Here is a 12707-nt window from a genome sequence, read left to right on the forward strand (position 1 = left end):
AGGTCCTTTCTTTTCTCCAGAACGATCTCGCCAAGGGGTTGTCATTCAGTTCCTTGCGAGTGCAGGTCTCCGCTCTCTGTTCTCTCTTAGGCACCATTGACTGTTATTCAGTGGTGGCTCATCCGGATGTCGTCCGTTTCCTCAGGGGAGCCAAGTACTTGAATCCTCCGCTCCGGGTTACTTGTCCCTCGTGGAGTCTTAACTTGGTTCTCTGCGAAGCTCCTTTTGAGCCCTTAAGGAGGGCTATGCTCAAGGATTTGACTCTCAAAACAGTCTTCTTGGTGTCCATTTGTTCAGCCAGAAGAATCTCAGAGCTCCAAGCGTTGTCGTGCAGAAAGCCTTTTCTACGTTTCTCGGATTCAGGGGTATCCCTTAAGACGGTACCCTCTTTCTTGCCAAAGGTCGTGTCTTCTTTTCATGTCAATTAGTCCGTGGAACTTCCGGCTTTTTCTTCGTCAGAAGTAGCAAATACAGCTGGGGGTGATCTGCGGCGCCTCGATGTGAAACGGGTCTTGCTGCAATACCCTACTTTCTGAAGGGAAAGAAAGCTGATCAAATGTCTCTGTCCCCTAAGTACCATAATGTTTGTGTATGATATTCTGTCCACACAAGTTTCAGGACATGCCAGAAAGGACATGAAGATTCTGATACGGGTGTGGGCATGGGTTTTTTTTTTTGTTGTTGGGAGGGGGCGGGGTGGAACGTGCTAGGGACCACAGATGAGCGTATCATGGAAAGTAGGCAACTTTATTTTTCTGTGGAACCTTTATTTAATAAGGGGTTTTGTTTTGGGAAGAACTTTGAGAAACATTTTGTAAACTTACTGTGACATGATTTCTTCAAGTATAGTGGTAGCTAAAAACTGCACAATGTAGTAAGCATGGACTGTAAAGAACCATTCCTACTTTTCAGTAATAAATTAGATATTCTGCATGAGCTTGCCATTATTAAAACCTGTACCCCTTCTATTACATACGTTAGAGCAATGGGATCTCTTGTATTCCTGCTGTTGGTATGCGTCCCCAGTTTATTTTTGACTGCTTGCATTTCTCTGACCTGGTTTCTGTCAGTCACTCGCTGTCTGTATTATGCCTTACAGCTGAGTGGAAGTACAGGTATGCTGGCCTAATGGCCTTGTCTGCTATTGGAGAAGGCTGCCACCAGCAGATGGAAGGGATTTTAAATGAGATAGTGAACTTTGTCCTGCTTTTCCTTCAAGACCCTGTAAGTCTTTTGTTTTCCAAGCACTTGAATAATTTATATCTCATAACTGATACACTTTTTAAACACAACCTGTTTTTTTTTCAGCATCCAAGAGTGAGGTATGCAGCCTGCAATGCTATTGGGCAGATGGCTACTGATTTTGCTCCAGGATTCCAAAAGAAATTCCATGAGAAGGCAAGTAGATCACCAGCTGTCAGTGGCATGGGAGACGCTGTGTTTTGGTGTTTGGCTTGATTGTTTGTCCATCTATTCTACAGGTAATTGGAGCACTTTTACAGACCATGGAGGACCAGGCTAATCCACGGGTACAAGCTCATGCAGCTGCTGCACTTATCAATTTTACTGAAGACTGTCCAAAATCACTGCTTATTCCATATCTGGATAATTTGGTTAAACATCTCCATTCCATTATGGTGGTAAAGCTGCAAGAGGTACAGTGTCATTCATGTGATTTGATGTTCTTTAGTAAGGCAAAGTTGCAGTTGCCTTCATGTGGTACTAGCTATCATATGCTGTCTCCATAAATTGAGGCCTTTCTGATTTGAAAATGAAGTACAGTATTCATTTTGATGCTTGCTTATATTGCATACTTTGAATAGTACTACTGTTGGGATTACCTCTAGAAAGTGAAACTCTTTAATCTTCCAACACTCGGTGACCAGCAACAGTGCAGTTCCTTCCCACTGGTTTTTGTTCTGATCTTATTGGAGGACAGTGCTAGTGCCCCAACAGTGGCAGCCATCTTGCTATAAAAAGAAAAAACAAATATATATTTTTTTAAATGTCCTGTCACTGGCACGTGAAGCTAGTTCTTGGTGCCTGGGGGCTGCAGGTTCTTAGAGTAGTTCTAGAATTGTAAGAGCCTTCTGGCCATCCACCTGTGGGAGCACGTACTGCCATGGATTATGCCTTATTAGATGAATTGGTTGGTGCATGCCTCAGGTAAGAGCTGAATATTCTGAGTGCAGTAAACCATGATTAGACCCTACTCAAAGAGCTTCCTTTCTGGGAGGCCACAAAGTTCCAAAAGAGGGTAGTGCTGTCCAGAATGTTATGGTAAACTACAATCCATGGCTATATGTTCCTTTTACCCATTCTGCATGGTTAAGTCCTTTAACTGTCTTTATTCTGAACCAGCAGAGCTGTCCTTCCTCCATCTCCCACAACCCTTTGTTCCCTAAGCTTGTAATGGTCCTCAGTGCTGCACTGTCTCACTGCTAAATCATAGAAACATAGAAATAACGGCAGAAGAAGACCAAACGGCCCATCCAGTCTGCCCAGCAAGGTTCATACTTTTTTTTTTTCTCATACTTATCTGTTACTCTTGGCTCTTATTAACCTTTTGGTTCTATTTCCCTTCCACCCCCACCATTAATATAGAGAGCAGTGTTGGAACTGCATCTAAGTGAAATATCTAGCTTAATTAATCAGGGGTAGTAACCGCCGCAATAAGCAAGCTACACCCATGCTTGTTTACCCAGACTATGTAATTCAGTCCTTGTTGGTTGTCTGTATATAGATCCAGTTTTCTTCATTCCCCTGCCTTTGAAGCAGAGAGCTATGCTGGATATGCGTGAAGTATCGGTCTTTCTCCGCTGCCATTGAAGCAGAGAGCTATGCTGGATATGCGTGAAGTAGCAGTCTTTCTCCCCTGCCGTTGAAGCAGAGAGCTATGCTGGATATGCGTGAAGTATTGGTCTTTCTCCCCTGCCGTTGAAGCATAGAGAGAATCGGGCTTATTTGGTTTGGGGTAGTAACCGCCGTAACAAGCTTTTTTGTGAATGCAAATCCTTTTTTCCACATTTCCTCTTGCCGTTGAAGCTTAAAGCAATGTTGTCGCATTAACCGTGTGTGTGATTATTGAATAAGGGTATTATCTCCAGGTAGTAGCAGTCATTCCCGCGAGCCACCCACTCTTCATTCACATCCTGTAGACTTTATGGATCCACAGTGTTTATCCCACGCTCCTTTGAAGTCCTTCACAGTTCTGGTCTTCACCACTTCCTCTGGAAGGGCATTCCAGGCATCCACCACCCTCTCCGTGAAGAAATATTTCCTGACATTGGTTCTGAATCTTCCTCCCTGGAGCTTCAAATCGTGACCCTCTGGTTCTGTTGATTTTTTTTGGGTGGAAAAGGTTTGTCGTCTTTGGATCATTAAATCGGCAGTTTCATCACAATTCTGTGGATCCAGATACTCTACAGCACTCTCCAGCAACAGATCCTCCTAGACCGATTATAGGAAAACTAGCCGTTAAGCCCGTAACAACGGGCTACATTAAAAAAAAAATTTTCGGTCCATTTCCTTCCCACTTCCTCCCCCCTCTAGTCTCCTCCCCCCTCCCCCCACCCCCCCACCTCACTCTCTCCTCCCTCCCCCCTCTCACTCTCTCCTCCCACCTCACTCCTCCCTCCCCCCTCCCCTCACTCTCTCCTCTCCCCACCTCACTCTCACCCCCTCACTCTCTCCTCCCTCTCCCCACCTCACTCACCTCTCTCCCCCACCTCACTCTTACCTCCCTCCCCCCTCTCTCCTCCCTCCTCTCACTCTCTCCTCCCTACTCTCAGCTCCTTCCTCCCCTCACTCACTCCCCCTCTCTCAATCCCCTCCCCTTTCAGCTCATCCACACCCGGCAGACAGGGGGGGGTGTTCCTCCCTCGCGCGCGCGCCGCCGCTACTGCTCCTCCCTCCCTCACGCGCGTTGCCACCGCTGCTCCTCCCACTCCTGCTTGTTGTCGTCGCCGCCGCCGCGGCTACTGCTCCTCCTGCTCCTGCTCGTCGCTGCTGCCACCGCCGCTCCTGCTCCTAAGGAGCAGGCGCCATTTTTTTTTCGGGCACGCTCCGCTCTGGCTGACGTGCTGCCCACGCATGCGCGGTAGAGTTGCTCTCTACTGCGCATTTGCGGCACGTCGGTCAGGGCTCCCTTATCTAGTAGATTTGGTTCTTACCTGCTGATTTTCATTCCTGTAGTATCACAGATCAGTCCAGACCCCTGAGTTTTGCCTCCTTACCAGCAGATGGAGACAGTTTCACTGACATGTAAATAACCCAGTTTGTCACCTGCAGTCTCTCAGTATTGACCTGTACCCAAGTCAAGATGACAGCAACAACCATAAATTTCTAAGCAAGCTTCTAAGCAAACTTGCTCCCCTCCAGCGAGCTGGAACATAAGAAATTGCCATGCTGGGTCATACCAAGGGTCCATCAAGCCCAGCATCCTGTCTCCAACAGAGGCCAAACCAGGCCACAAGAACCTGGCAATTACCCAAACACCAAAGAGATCCCATGCTACTGATGCAATTAATAGCAGTGGCTATTCCCTAAGTAAACTTGATTAATAGCAGTTAATGGACTTGTCCTCCAAGAACTTATCCAAACCTTTTTTGAACCCAGCTACACTAACTGCACTAACCACATCCTCTGGCAACAAATTCCAGAGCTTTATTGTGCATTGAGTGAAAAATAATTTTCTCCCAGGACAAGCAGGATGGTAGTCCTCACATATGGGTGACGTCACTGGACGGAAAACTTTTGTGTCAAAGTTTCTAGAACTTTTGACTGGCACGCTGAGCATGCCCAGCATGCCATGATCCCTACAGCCACAGGGGTCTCCCTTCAGTCTCTTTTTTTTTTTCCGCGCTGCAGTTTACCTCACGGTTAGGAGCTCTGAGAATTTCTCACACAATTTTCCTCACGTAATAAACTTAATTTCAAAAAAAGATTCCCTCATAGGGGTCTCCCATCGTGATAGTGTTTTTCATCGCTCGGTGAGTAAAGTTCACTATCCCCGGTGGGTTCCCGCTCCCACCTCTTTCGGTGTCCGCAGGCCATCGACCATTTTTGGGCCTCAACCTATGCCGCTAGGAATGTGTTTCAGGGCACTATGCTCATCGCCCGTATCACCGCCTACCAATTGTATATGACCCAATACAACCAGAACCTGTGGAAAACAGGTCCAGGAACTCGCAGAAAACCTGCCGCAGCAGGAGGCATTCTCTATGGTTATACAACAGGGTCTGGAGGTGAGGTCCACCTATGATGTTTTTGAGAGAGTGACCAGAGTGGCTGCCATGGGCAGCGGCGCCTGTAGGATGGCCTGGCTCCATGCCTCTGTCTTTCGACCAGAGGTCCAGGAGAAGCTGGCTGACCTGCCCTGTACAAGAGAGAATCTCTCTGGAACAAGGTCAGGGATGCAGTAGCCCAGTTGAAGGATCACCATGAGACCCGTCAGCTAGCACTTCCGATCTGCCATCCTCTGTCAGGAATTCCTCTTGACAGAGTTCAAGGAAATCCTTTTATCGGCAGGGGAAGTATTATCACCCTGTGCTAGTTCCAGGGTTGCTCTTGCGAGCAACAACCCCCAGCAGACCCCTGCTATGGGATTTTGACTGGAGGCGAGGGAGCATGAGTCAGCATGCCATACCCCTGGCACACAATCCCCCGGTAGGGGGCAGACTCCTTTGCTTCGCCCACTGTTGGCTGCTCATCATATCCGACCGGTGGCTGTTCACTATCATCCGCCAGGGGTATCGGCTAAATTTCAGAGAAGTTCCTCCATGTCCATTGTGGGGTTCATCTGCTCTGCAGGAAATGCTTTTAACAGGGCTCTCCGTCCTAACGGCAGGAGCAGGAGAACCCGTTCCCCAATGCCAGGAAGGCCGGGAGTTCTATTCAAGGTATTTCCTGATACCAAATAGAACAGGGGGCCTAAGACCCATTCTCGATCACAGGGAAAAGTTCAAAATGGTCTCTCTGGGCACTCTGATCCTGCTCCTCAAGAGAGGAGACTGGCTCTGCTCCCTTGATCTCAAGGATGCCTACACCCACATTGCGATCTTCCTGAACCATAGGAAGTATCTTCGCATTGTGGTTGGGCAGGCTAACTACCAGTACCGGGTACTGCTGTTTGGCTTGGCCTCAGCCCATCGAGTCTTTAACAAGTGCCTGGAAGCAGTGGCAGCGTGCGTCAGGGGTACATGTGTTCCCCTACCTGGATGACAGGTTAGTCAAAAACGCCTCCCAGGAGGGAGCGCTGGACATTTTGACCTTGACCATACAGATGCTGCAGTCTCTGGGGTTTGTCATAAACTACTCAAAATCCTACCTCTGCCCATGGCCCCATCTGGACTTCATAGGAGCCAGACTGGATCCAAATTTTTGCCTTGCGACGGGGCCCTCGCCCTATCCTTGCTGGCAGCCTTTAGTGCCTGTTTGTCTGCTGCTTAATTTGCTGGAGCACATGGCAGCCTCTGTCCATGTGGGTGAGCAAATTGCAAGGTGAGCAAATTTTGATCCCTATTCGGGCGTCCAGCCTCCGATGCCTTTGCCCTTCATTGGGGCACAGGTATCCACTAATATGTATCCACCTCTTCCACTAATCATGAGGACTCTCTTGAAGCTCCGGCAGGACCAAGGGACCATGATTCTCATGACCCCATATTGGCCCAGATAAGTCTGGTTCCCTCTCCTTTGAGACCTGTTGATCAGAGATCCCATCAGTCTGGGGACTATGCCCGACCTGATAATGCAGGATCTGGACGCACTGTGCCATTCAAACAGGGCATTAGCCCTGATGGCCTGGATGTTGCGTGCATAGTCCTTCAGCCCTTAGACCTATCTGATGTCTCTCAGGTGTTGGTAGCTTCCAGGAAGTCTTACCTATTGAAGTGGAGGAGGTTTTCCGTCTGGTTCGATGAGCATCATTTTGAGGTTCTTGGACTACTTGTGGCATCTCTCTGAGGCTGGGCTTAAAACCACCTCAGTCAGGGTCTATCTGAGCGCGGTCAGTGCTTTCCATTGAGGGTTTTCTGGCGCATACATCTCTGTTCAGCCCATAGTGAGTCTCTTCATGTGGGGCCTGGTTCAGTTGAAGGTCCCACCCCCCCTTGGCCTCCTGTTGTGTCCTGGGACCTGAACATTGTTTTAGTGCGGCTCATATGCCCTCCTTTTGAGTCTATGCGCTTTGCGACCTGAAGTTCCTCACCTGGAAGGTCCTGTCCCTGGTGACGATCACTTCGGATTGTAGAGTTAGTGAGCTTCAAGCCTTGGTTATGTACCTACCCTACACGAAATTCTTTCATGATCGTGTGGTCCTGTGTATGCATTCCAATCTCCTGCCTAATGTAGTGACTGATTTTCACATCACAGCCCATTGTTTTGCCCACCTTTTTTACGAGACCCCATTCACACCAAGGGGAACAGGCTCTGCACACGTAAGATTGCAAGAGGGTGCTGGCTTTCTACTTAGAACGCACAGCAGGCCACAGGTAATTGACTCAGCTCTTCATATCTTTTGATAAGAATAGGCTTGGAGTTGCAGTGGGGAAAACACTCTGTCTGATTGGCTAGCAGACTCTATCTCTTTCTGCTACGCGCAATCGGGTGTTCAGCTGGGAGGCCGAGTCAAGGCTCATTCTGTGAGGGCTATGATGGTGTTGGTGGCCCACTTATGGGCTGTTCCCGTCGCCGAAATCTGCAGGGCTGCGACATGGCATTCTCTCCATATGTTCGCGGCCCACTGCTGTTTAGACAAGAATGGTCGGCAAGACTGTAGCTTCGGCCAGCCCATTCTTTGCAATCTCTTCCAGGCTTAAACTCACTCTCCCTTCCTAAGGGCCCATTGGTTGGGATCAGAGTTATCTCCCTATCTAACCAACAGCACCTCTGTTATTGTACCCGCTGACACCTGGTTCAGCGCCTGTTGGTTATGGTTGTTGGGAGAAGCCTGTAGCTTGGTATTCACCCATGAACTACCATCCTGCTTGTCCTAGAAGAAAGCACAGTTGCTTACCTTTAAGAGGTGATCTCCTAGGACAGCAGGATGTTAGTCCTTAGGAAACTCTCCCGCCATCCCGTGGAGTTGGGTTCTCCTGCGTTTCCTTGTGTTATTTTTTTGCTTGTGAATTCTGTTACGAGACTGAAAGGGGACCCAGCGTGGATAGTGGCATGCTGGGCACTAGTCAAAGATCTAGAAACTTTGACAAAAGTTTTCCATGCCAGGCTCCACTGATGTCACCCATCTGTGAGGACCAACATCCTGCTGTCCTAAGAGAACACCTGTTACAGGTAAGCAACTGCGCTAAATGTCCTGAAGACATAAGGTTAAAAGGTGATGTCAAATATATCAGTGGTCCCACTTTCTTCCTAGAAGTTTGCAAGCCCAAATCCACTCTCCTTCAGCTGAGGTGCTTATAAGGCCACCATCAAATCACACTCCCCTGCCCTCAAAGTTAAAATGTGTGTGTGGCCTTACTGCATGGGGAATTATTAGAAAATTGCCTGGAATTCAGCTTACTCTTTCTACTGCATGGCTTCTGCACTGGCCTGCAAGCAAGCAAGCAAATGTCTCAAAATTCAAAGGAACAAAGCAAACTAACTTTCCAAACAGAAATAGTTTAATTGAGCAAATTATGCAAATCTCTCATGCATGTTCATTGTGAAAACCAGACTGTGACTGGGTGTGTCAGGAGGACTGGATTGAGAACTGCTTTAAATAATTCATATATTTATCATATGTACCTAAATTTGATGATCTTTCACTTTAATAGCCTTATTTGCAGACTTCAGACCCTTTAGGTAACATGTCAAAATGAATTTTCTATTTAAAAAACCAATTTTATAGATGTTATAATTGGGGTTCTGTATCCTACCTACACAATTTTAATAATTCATTAATTGGAGTCACTTTTTCTTTGATTTAATGTCATAACTTATTTTTTTCCATTCTTGGCTATCTAGATTGGTACTTGCAAGTGTCTTATACCTATTTCCTCTCTCCATTTTGCGTGCTAAACTGGGGAAGTACTCACTCATGAGATGGAGCTGTGCTGTTACTGGTCACTGAGAGAAGATGGTTAGGTCTGACCCTGCAGCATTATACTTCTCAAGAATGTACCTAGTGGTCCTGACACTTTGGAGTTGTTAGAAAAAATGACATGCCTTGCAATGAGTGCATTCATTTTTTGGGAAAAGGGGCTGTTGCTAATGATTTCACTGAAATGAGCAAGCAAGTCAGTCTTCCAGTTGTGTATATATAACCTCAATTCCCTGTACGTACCAGGATCAGTCCAGACTGCTGGGTTATGCCTCTCCTCCAGCAGATGGAGTCGGAGAGAAAACTGAAAGCACCCCCTAGATATATCCTGGTGTGCCACCTGCCATCCTTCAGTATTTCCTCTGAATCCAGCAGATTGAGAGGCATAACCTGCGGTCCTGTCTGTTCTGACTAAAACAATCTTTCAGGTGTTCTTTATGATTTTTATAACTGTGCTGGCTAGATCAACTGGTTTTATTCTCTTCCTTGCTTAGTGTAAACAAAAAAAAAAAAGTTGATATTTTTGTAGCAGTTGTTTGTTGGTTTTGCTAGCGCAGCGTACAGGCAGGCACTGAGAGCTTGGCTCTCATTGTTTTACCCGGATTCGTGTCCCTTTTGGTCTTGGGGGAAAGTTTACCGGTGGGCCGGTCACCCTCCCCCCTCCTCCCCCCCCCCCCCCCCCCCAGAAGTACAGTGATTCCAGACTTTGATCTGAAGAGGGCTTTACTTGAAGAAGAAAAAAAAAAAAAAAAGAGAGTGAGTGAATAAAAAGTGGATGCAGGACACATAAGCCCTGTTGGTAGCAGGCAGTGATCCATTTCCAGCCCTAGCCTGCCGCGGTGGTAATTAGCCTGACCAGGGACTCCGGAGGGGGTGGAGGTTTTCACCCGGCGTTAGAGGCGCTTGCACAGGGCTCCTATTTTTGGCGCGCTTTTCTTCTGCCTCCTCAATGCCGCATTCTTCGGCCTGCGGTAGGGCAGGGGCGCGACTCTCCCGGGAGGGTCTCTGCTCCCGCTGCATTCCCGGGGGCGAGGGGGCCGAGCGCAGCCCGCTGTGGCGCGGATCCGTCCTCCTCGGCGCGGCTGAGGAGGCTGTCGGCGCCGCAATCGTCGGCCCCGTCTCCCAGTGAGGGGGAGCCGGTGGCCATCTTGTCCACGAGGCAGCATGTTGATTCTGCCTCTGAGGAGGAGGATTTTCCTCCGCTTTCACCGCCGGCTTTGAGTCCTCATAGTGGCTCCGAATTTGCGCATATGCGTCCTTTGCAAACCGCTCTTCTTTCTCGCTGGGACCAGAAAACCGGGGATTACGGTGCCCAGTTGCCGCTGATGGAACTGGCTCGGTCCAGTCTAGCTTGGTGGTTGATCCCGGACCACCTCTTGCAGGGGGTAGATCTCGATCCTCCTCAGTGGGTGGTAGTGACGACGGATGCCAGTCTAACGGGCTGGGGAGCGGTCTGTCAATCAAGAGCGGTACAGGGAACGTGGTCCCCTCGCCAGGCCTCTTGGTCCATCAACCGTCTGGAGACCAGAGCAGTACGTCTAGCCTTGCGCCACCTTCTGCCCCTGGTACGCGGTCGGGCGGTTCGAGTCCTCTCGGACAACGCAACCACGGTAGCATATATAAATCGCCAGGGCGGTACAAGAAGTCGACCGGTGGCGACTGAAGCAGCGTTGTTGATGACCTGGGCGGAGCGTTATCTGTCCCGCATCGCGGCCACCCATATTGCAGGCGTAGACAACGTTCAGGCGGATTATCTCAGTCGACAACACTTGGACCCCGGAGAGCGGGAGCTCTCGGCCGAGGCAATGAGTCTCATCACCCTACGATGGGGGATTCCGTACCTAGACCTGATGGCGACTCGGCACAATGCAAAGGCGGCGCGTTTCTTCAGCCGAAGGCGAGAGCACGGGTTGGAAGGAGTGGATGCATTCGTGCTTCCATGGCCTCGTCACGTCCTCCTCTATGTATTTCCTCCATGGCCTCTGATCGGCAAGGTGTTAAGACGCATAGAATCGCATTGTGGTCGGGTGATTTTAGTGGCCCCGGAGTGGCCAAGAAGACCATGGTTCGCGGATCTGGTTCATCTTGCGACGGACGGGCCTTTACGTCTCAGTCATCTTCCGAACCTCCTTCGGCAAGGGCCGGTATTTTTAGATCTGGCGGATCGCTTTTGTCTGGCGGCTTGGCTTATGAAAGGAGACAATTAAGGAAAAAGGGTTATTCTGAGCCTGTCATTTCCACACTGCTTCGGGCACGGAGGCCCTCTACTACGCTTACTTATGCTAGAGTGTGGAAGGTGTTTGACTCCTGGTGCGGTGTCTCGAAGATTGCGCCTTGCCGGGCTTCTGTAGCTCAAATCCTTACGTTTTTGCAGGACGGCTTGAAGAAGGGTTTGGCTTACAGTTCTCTGAGGGTTCAGGTAGCAGCTCTGGGGTGTTTGAGAGGAAAGGTTGAAGGGTCCTCTCTCGCCTGTCACCCAGACGTAGCACGCTTTTTACGTGGTGTTCGAAACTTGTGGCCTCCTTGCCCGTCTTGGAATTTGAACTTGGTTCTCAAAGGCCTCAATGCGGCCCCCTTTGAGCCTCTCAGGCGGGCCTCCTTAAAGGATTTAACTCTCAAGACGGTGTTTCTCGTGGCGATCGCATCCGCTCGTAGGGTCTCTGTTGCAAGCTCTTTCATGTAGAGAACCGTTCTTGCGTATTTTGGACTCAGGTGTGTCGTTGCGTACGGGACCTTCTTTCTTACCTAAGGTGGTATCGGCCTTTCATGTAAATCAGACGGTGGAATTGCCTTCCTTCTCGGCGACAGAACTACAGTCTTCTCAAGGGTCAGATTTGAGACGTTTGGATGTTCGTCGAGTGCTCATGCGATATTTAGAAGTTACCAATGATTTTCGACGGTCTGATCATCTGTTTGTCTTGTGGCATGGCCCCAGGAAGGGGCTTCAGGCGTCCAAAGTAACTATTGCCCGTTGGTTGAAGGGCTCGATCGCTGCCACGTACATTGGTGGCAGTAAGGCTGTTCCTGAGGGGCTCAAGGCCCATTCTCTCCGTTCTCAAGCGACTTCGTGGGCAGAAAGTCACCTGGTTTCGAGCCACTTGGAAGTCGTTGCATACTTTCGCTCGACATTATCGGGTTGATGTTCGAGGGCCGTCACCTACTTCCTTTGGAAGCAGCGTACTTCGAGCGGGACTCTCGGGGTCCCACCCCATTTAAGTCAGCTCGGGTACATCCCAGCAGTCTGGACTGATCCTGGTACGTACAGGGAAAGGAAAATTAAGTTCTTACCTGATAATTTTCGTTCCTGTAGTACCAAGGATCAGTCCAGACGCCCGCCCAGTAATGGTGCTTCAGGAGAGTCCGCTCGTAACAGTATCTTTTCCACTCTTTCAGGTATCGATAACTTGATACGGTAAGTGATTATTCATTTCGTTGCCTTTTGGCTTTGTTTGCTTGGTTGGCTCAGTAGTGTTTGAGCGATGTTAATGCTTACTTTTGCAGAGTTTTACTACTTGATCTAGCCAGTGGCCATAGTTAATTTTTGGCTATTATTGGCGGAAGGATGATCCATTTCTTCTGCTTTGATATCAAGTATACTGAAGGATGGCAGGTGGCACACCAGTATATCTAGGGGGTGCTTTCAGTTTTCTCTCTGACTCCATCTGCTGGA

General features: G+C 49.0%; 1 protein-coding gene across 1 annotated transcript in view; it reads left to right on the top strand.

Annotated features, from left to right (window-relative positions):
* IPO5 (importin 5) overlaps window positions 1–12707 on the top strand; it is a 278851-nt gene that overhangs the window by 113313 nt on the left and 152831 nt on the right. The window contains exons 11-13 of the mRNA XM_029604478.1: window positions 1100–1224; window positions 1309–1398; window positions 1482–1655. Coding sequence (XP_029460338.1) covers window positions 1100–1224; window positions 1309–1398; window positions 1482–1655 — 389 coding nt within the window. The remainder of the gene's footprint in view (window positions 1–1099; window positions 1225–1308; window positions 1399–1481; window positions 1656–12707) is intronic.

The sequence above is a fragment of the Rhinatrema bivittatum genome, chromosome 5, assembly GCF_901001135.1.
Source record: "Rhinatrema bivittatum chromosome 5, aRhiBiv1.1, whole genome shotgun sequence".
In the NCBI taxonomy this organism is placed as follows: Eukaryota; Metazoa; Chordata; class Amphibia; order Gymnophiona; family Rhinatrematidae; genus Rhinatrema; species Rhinatrema bivittatum.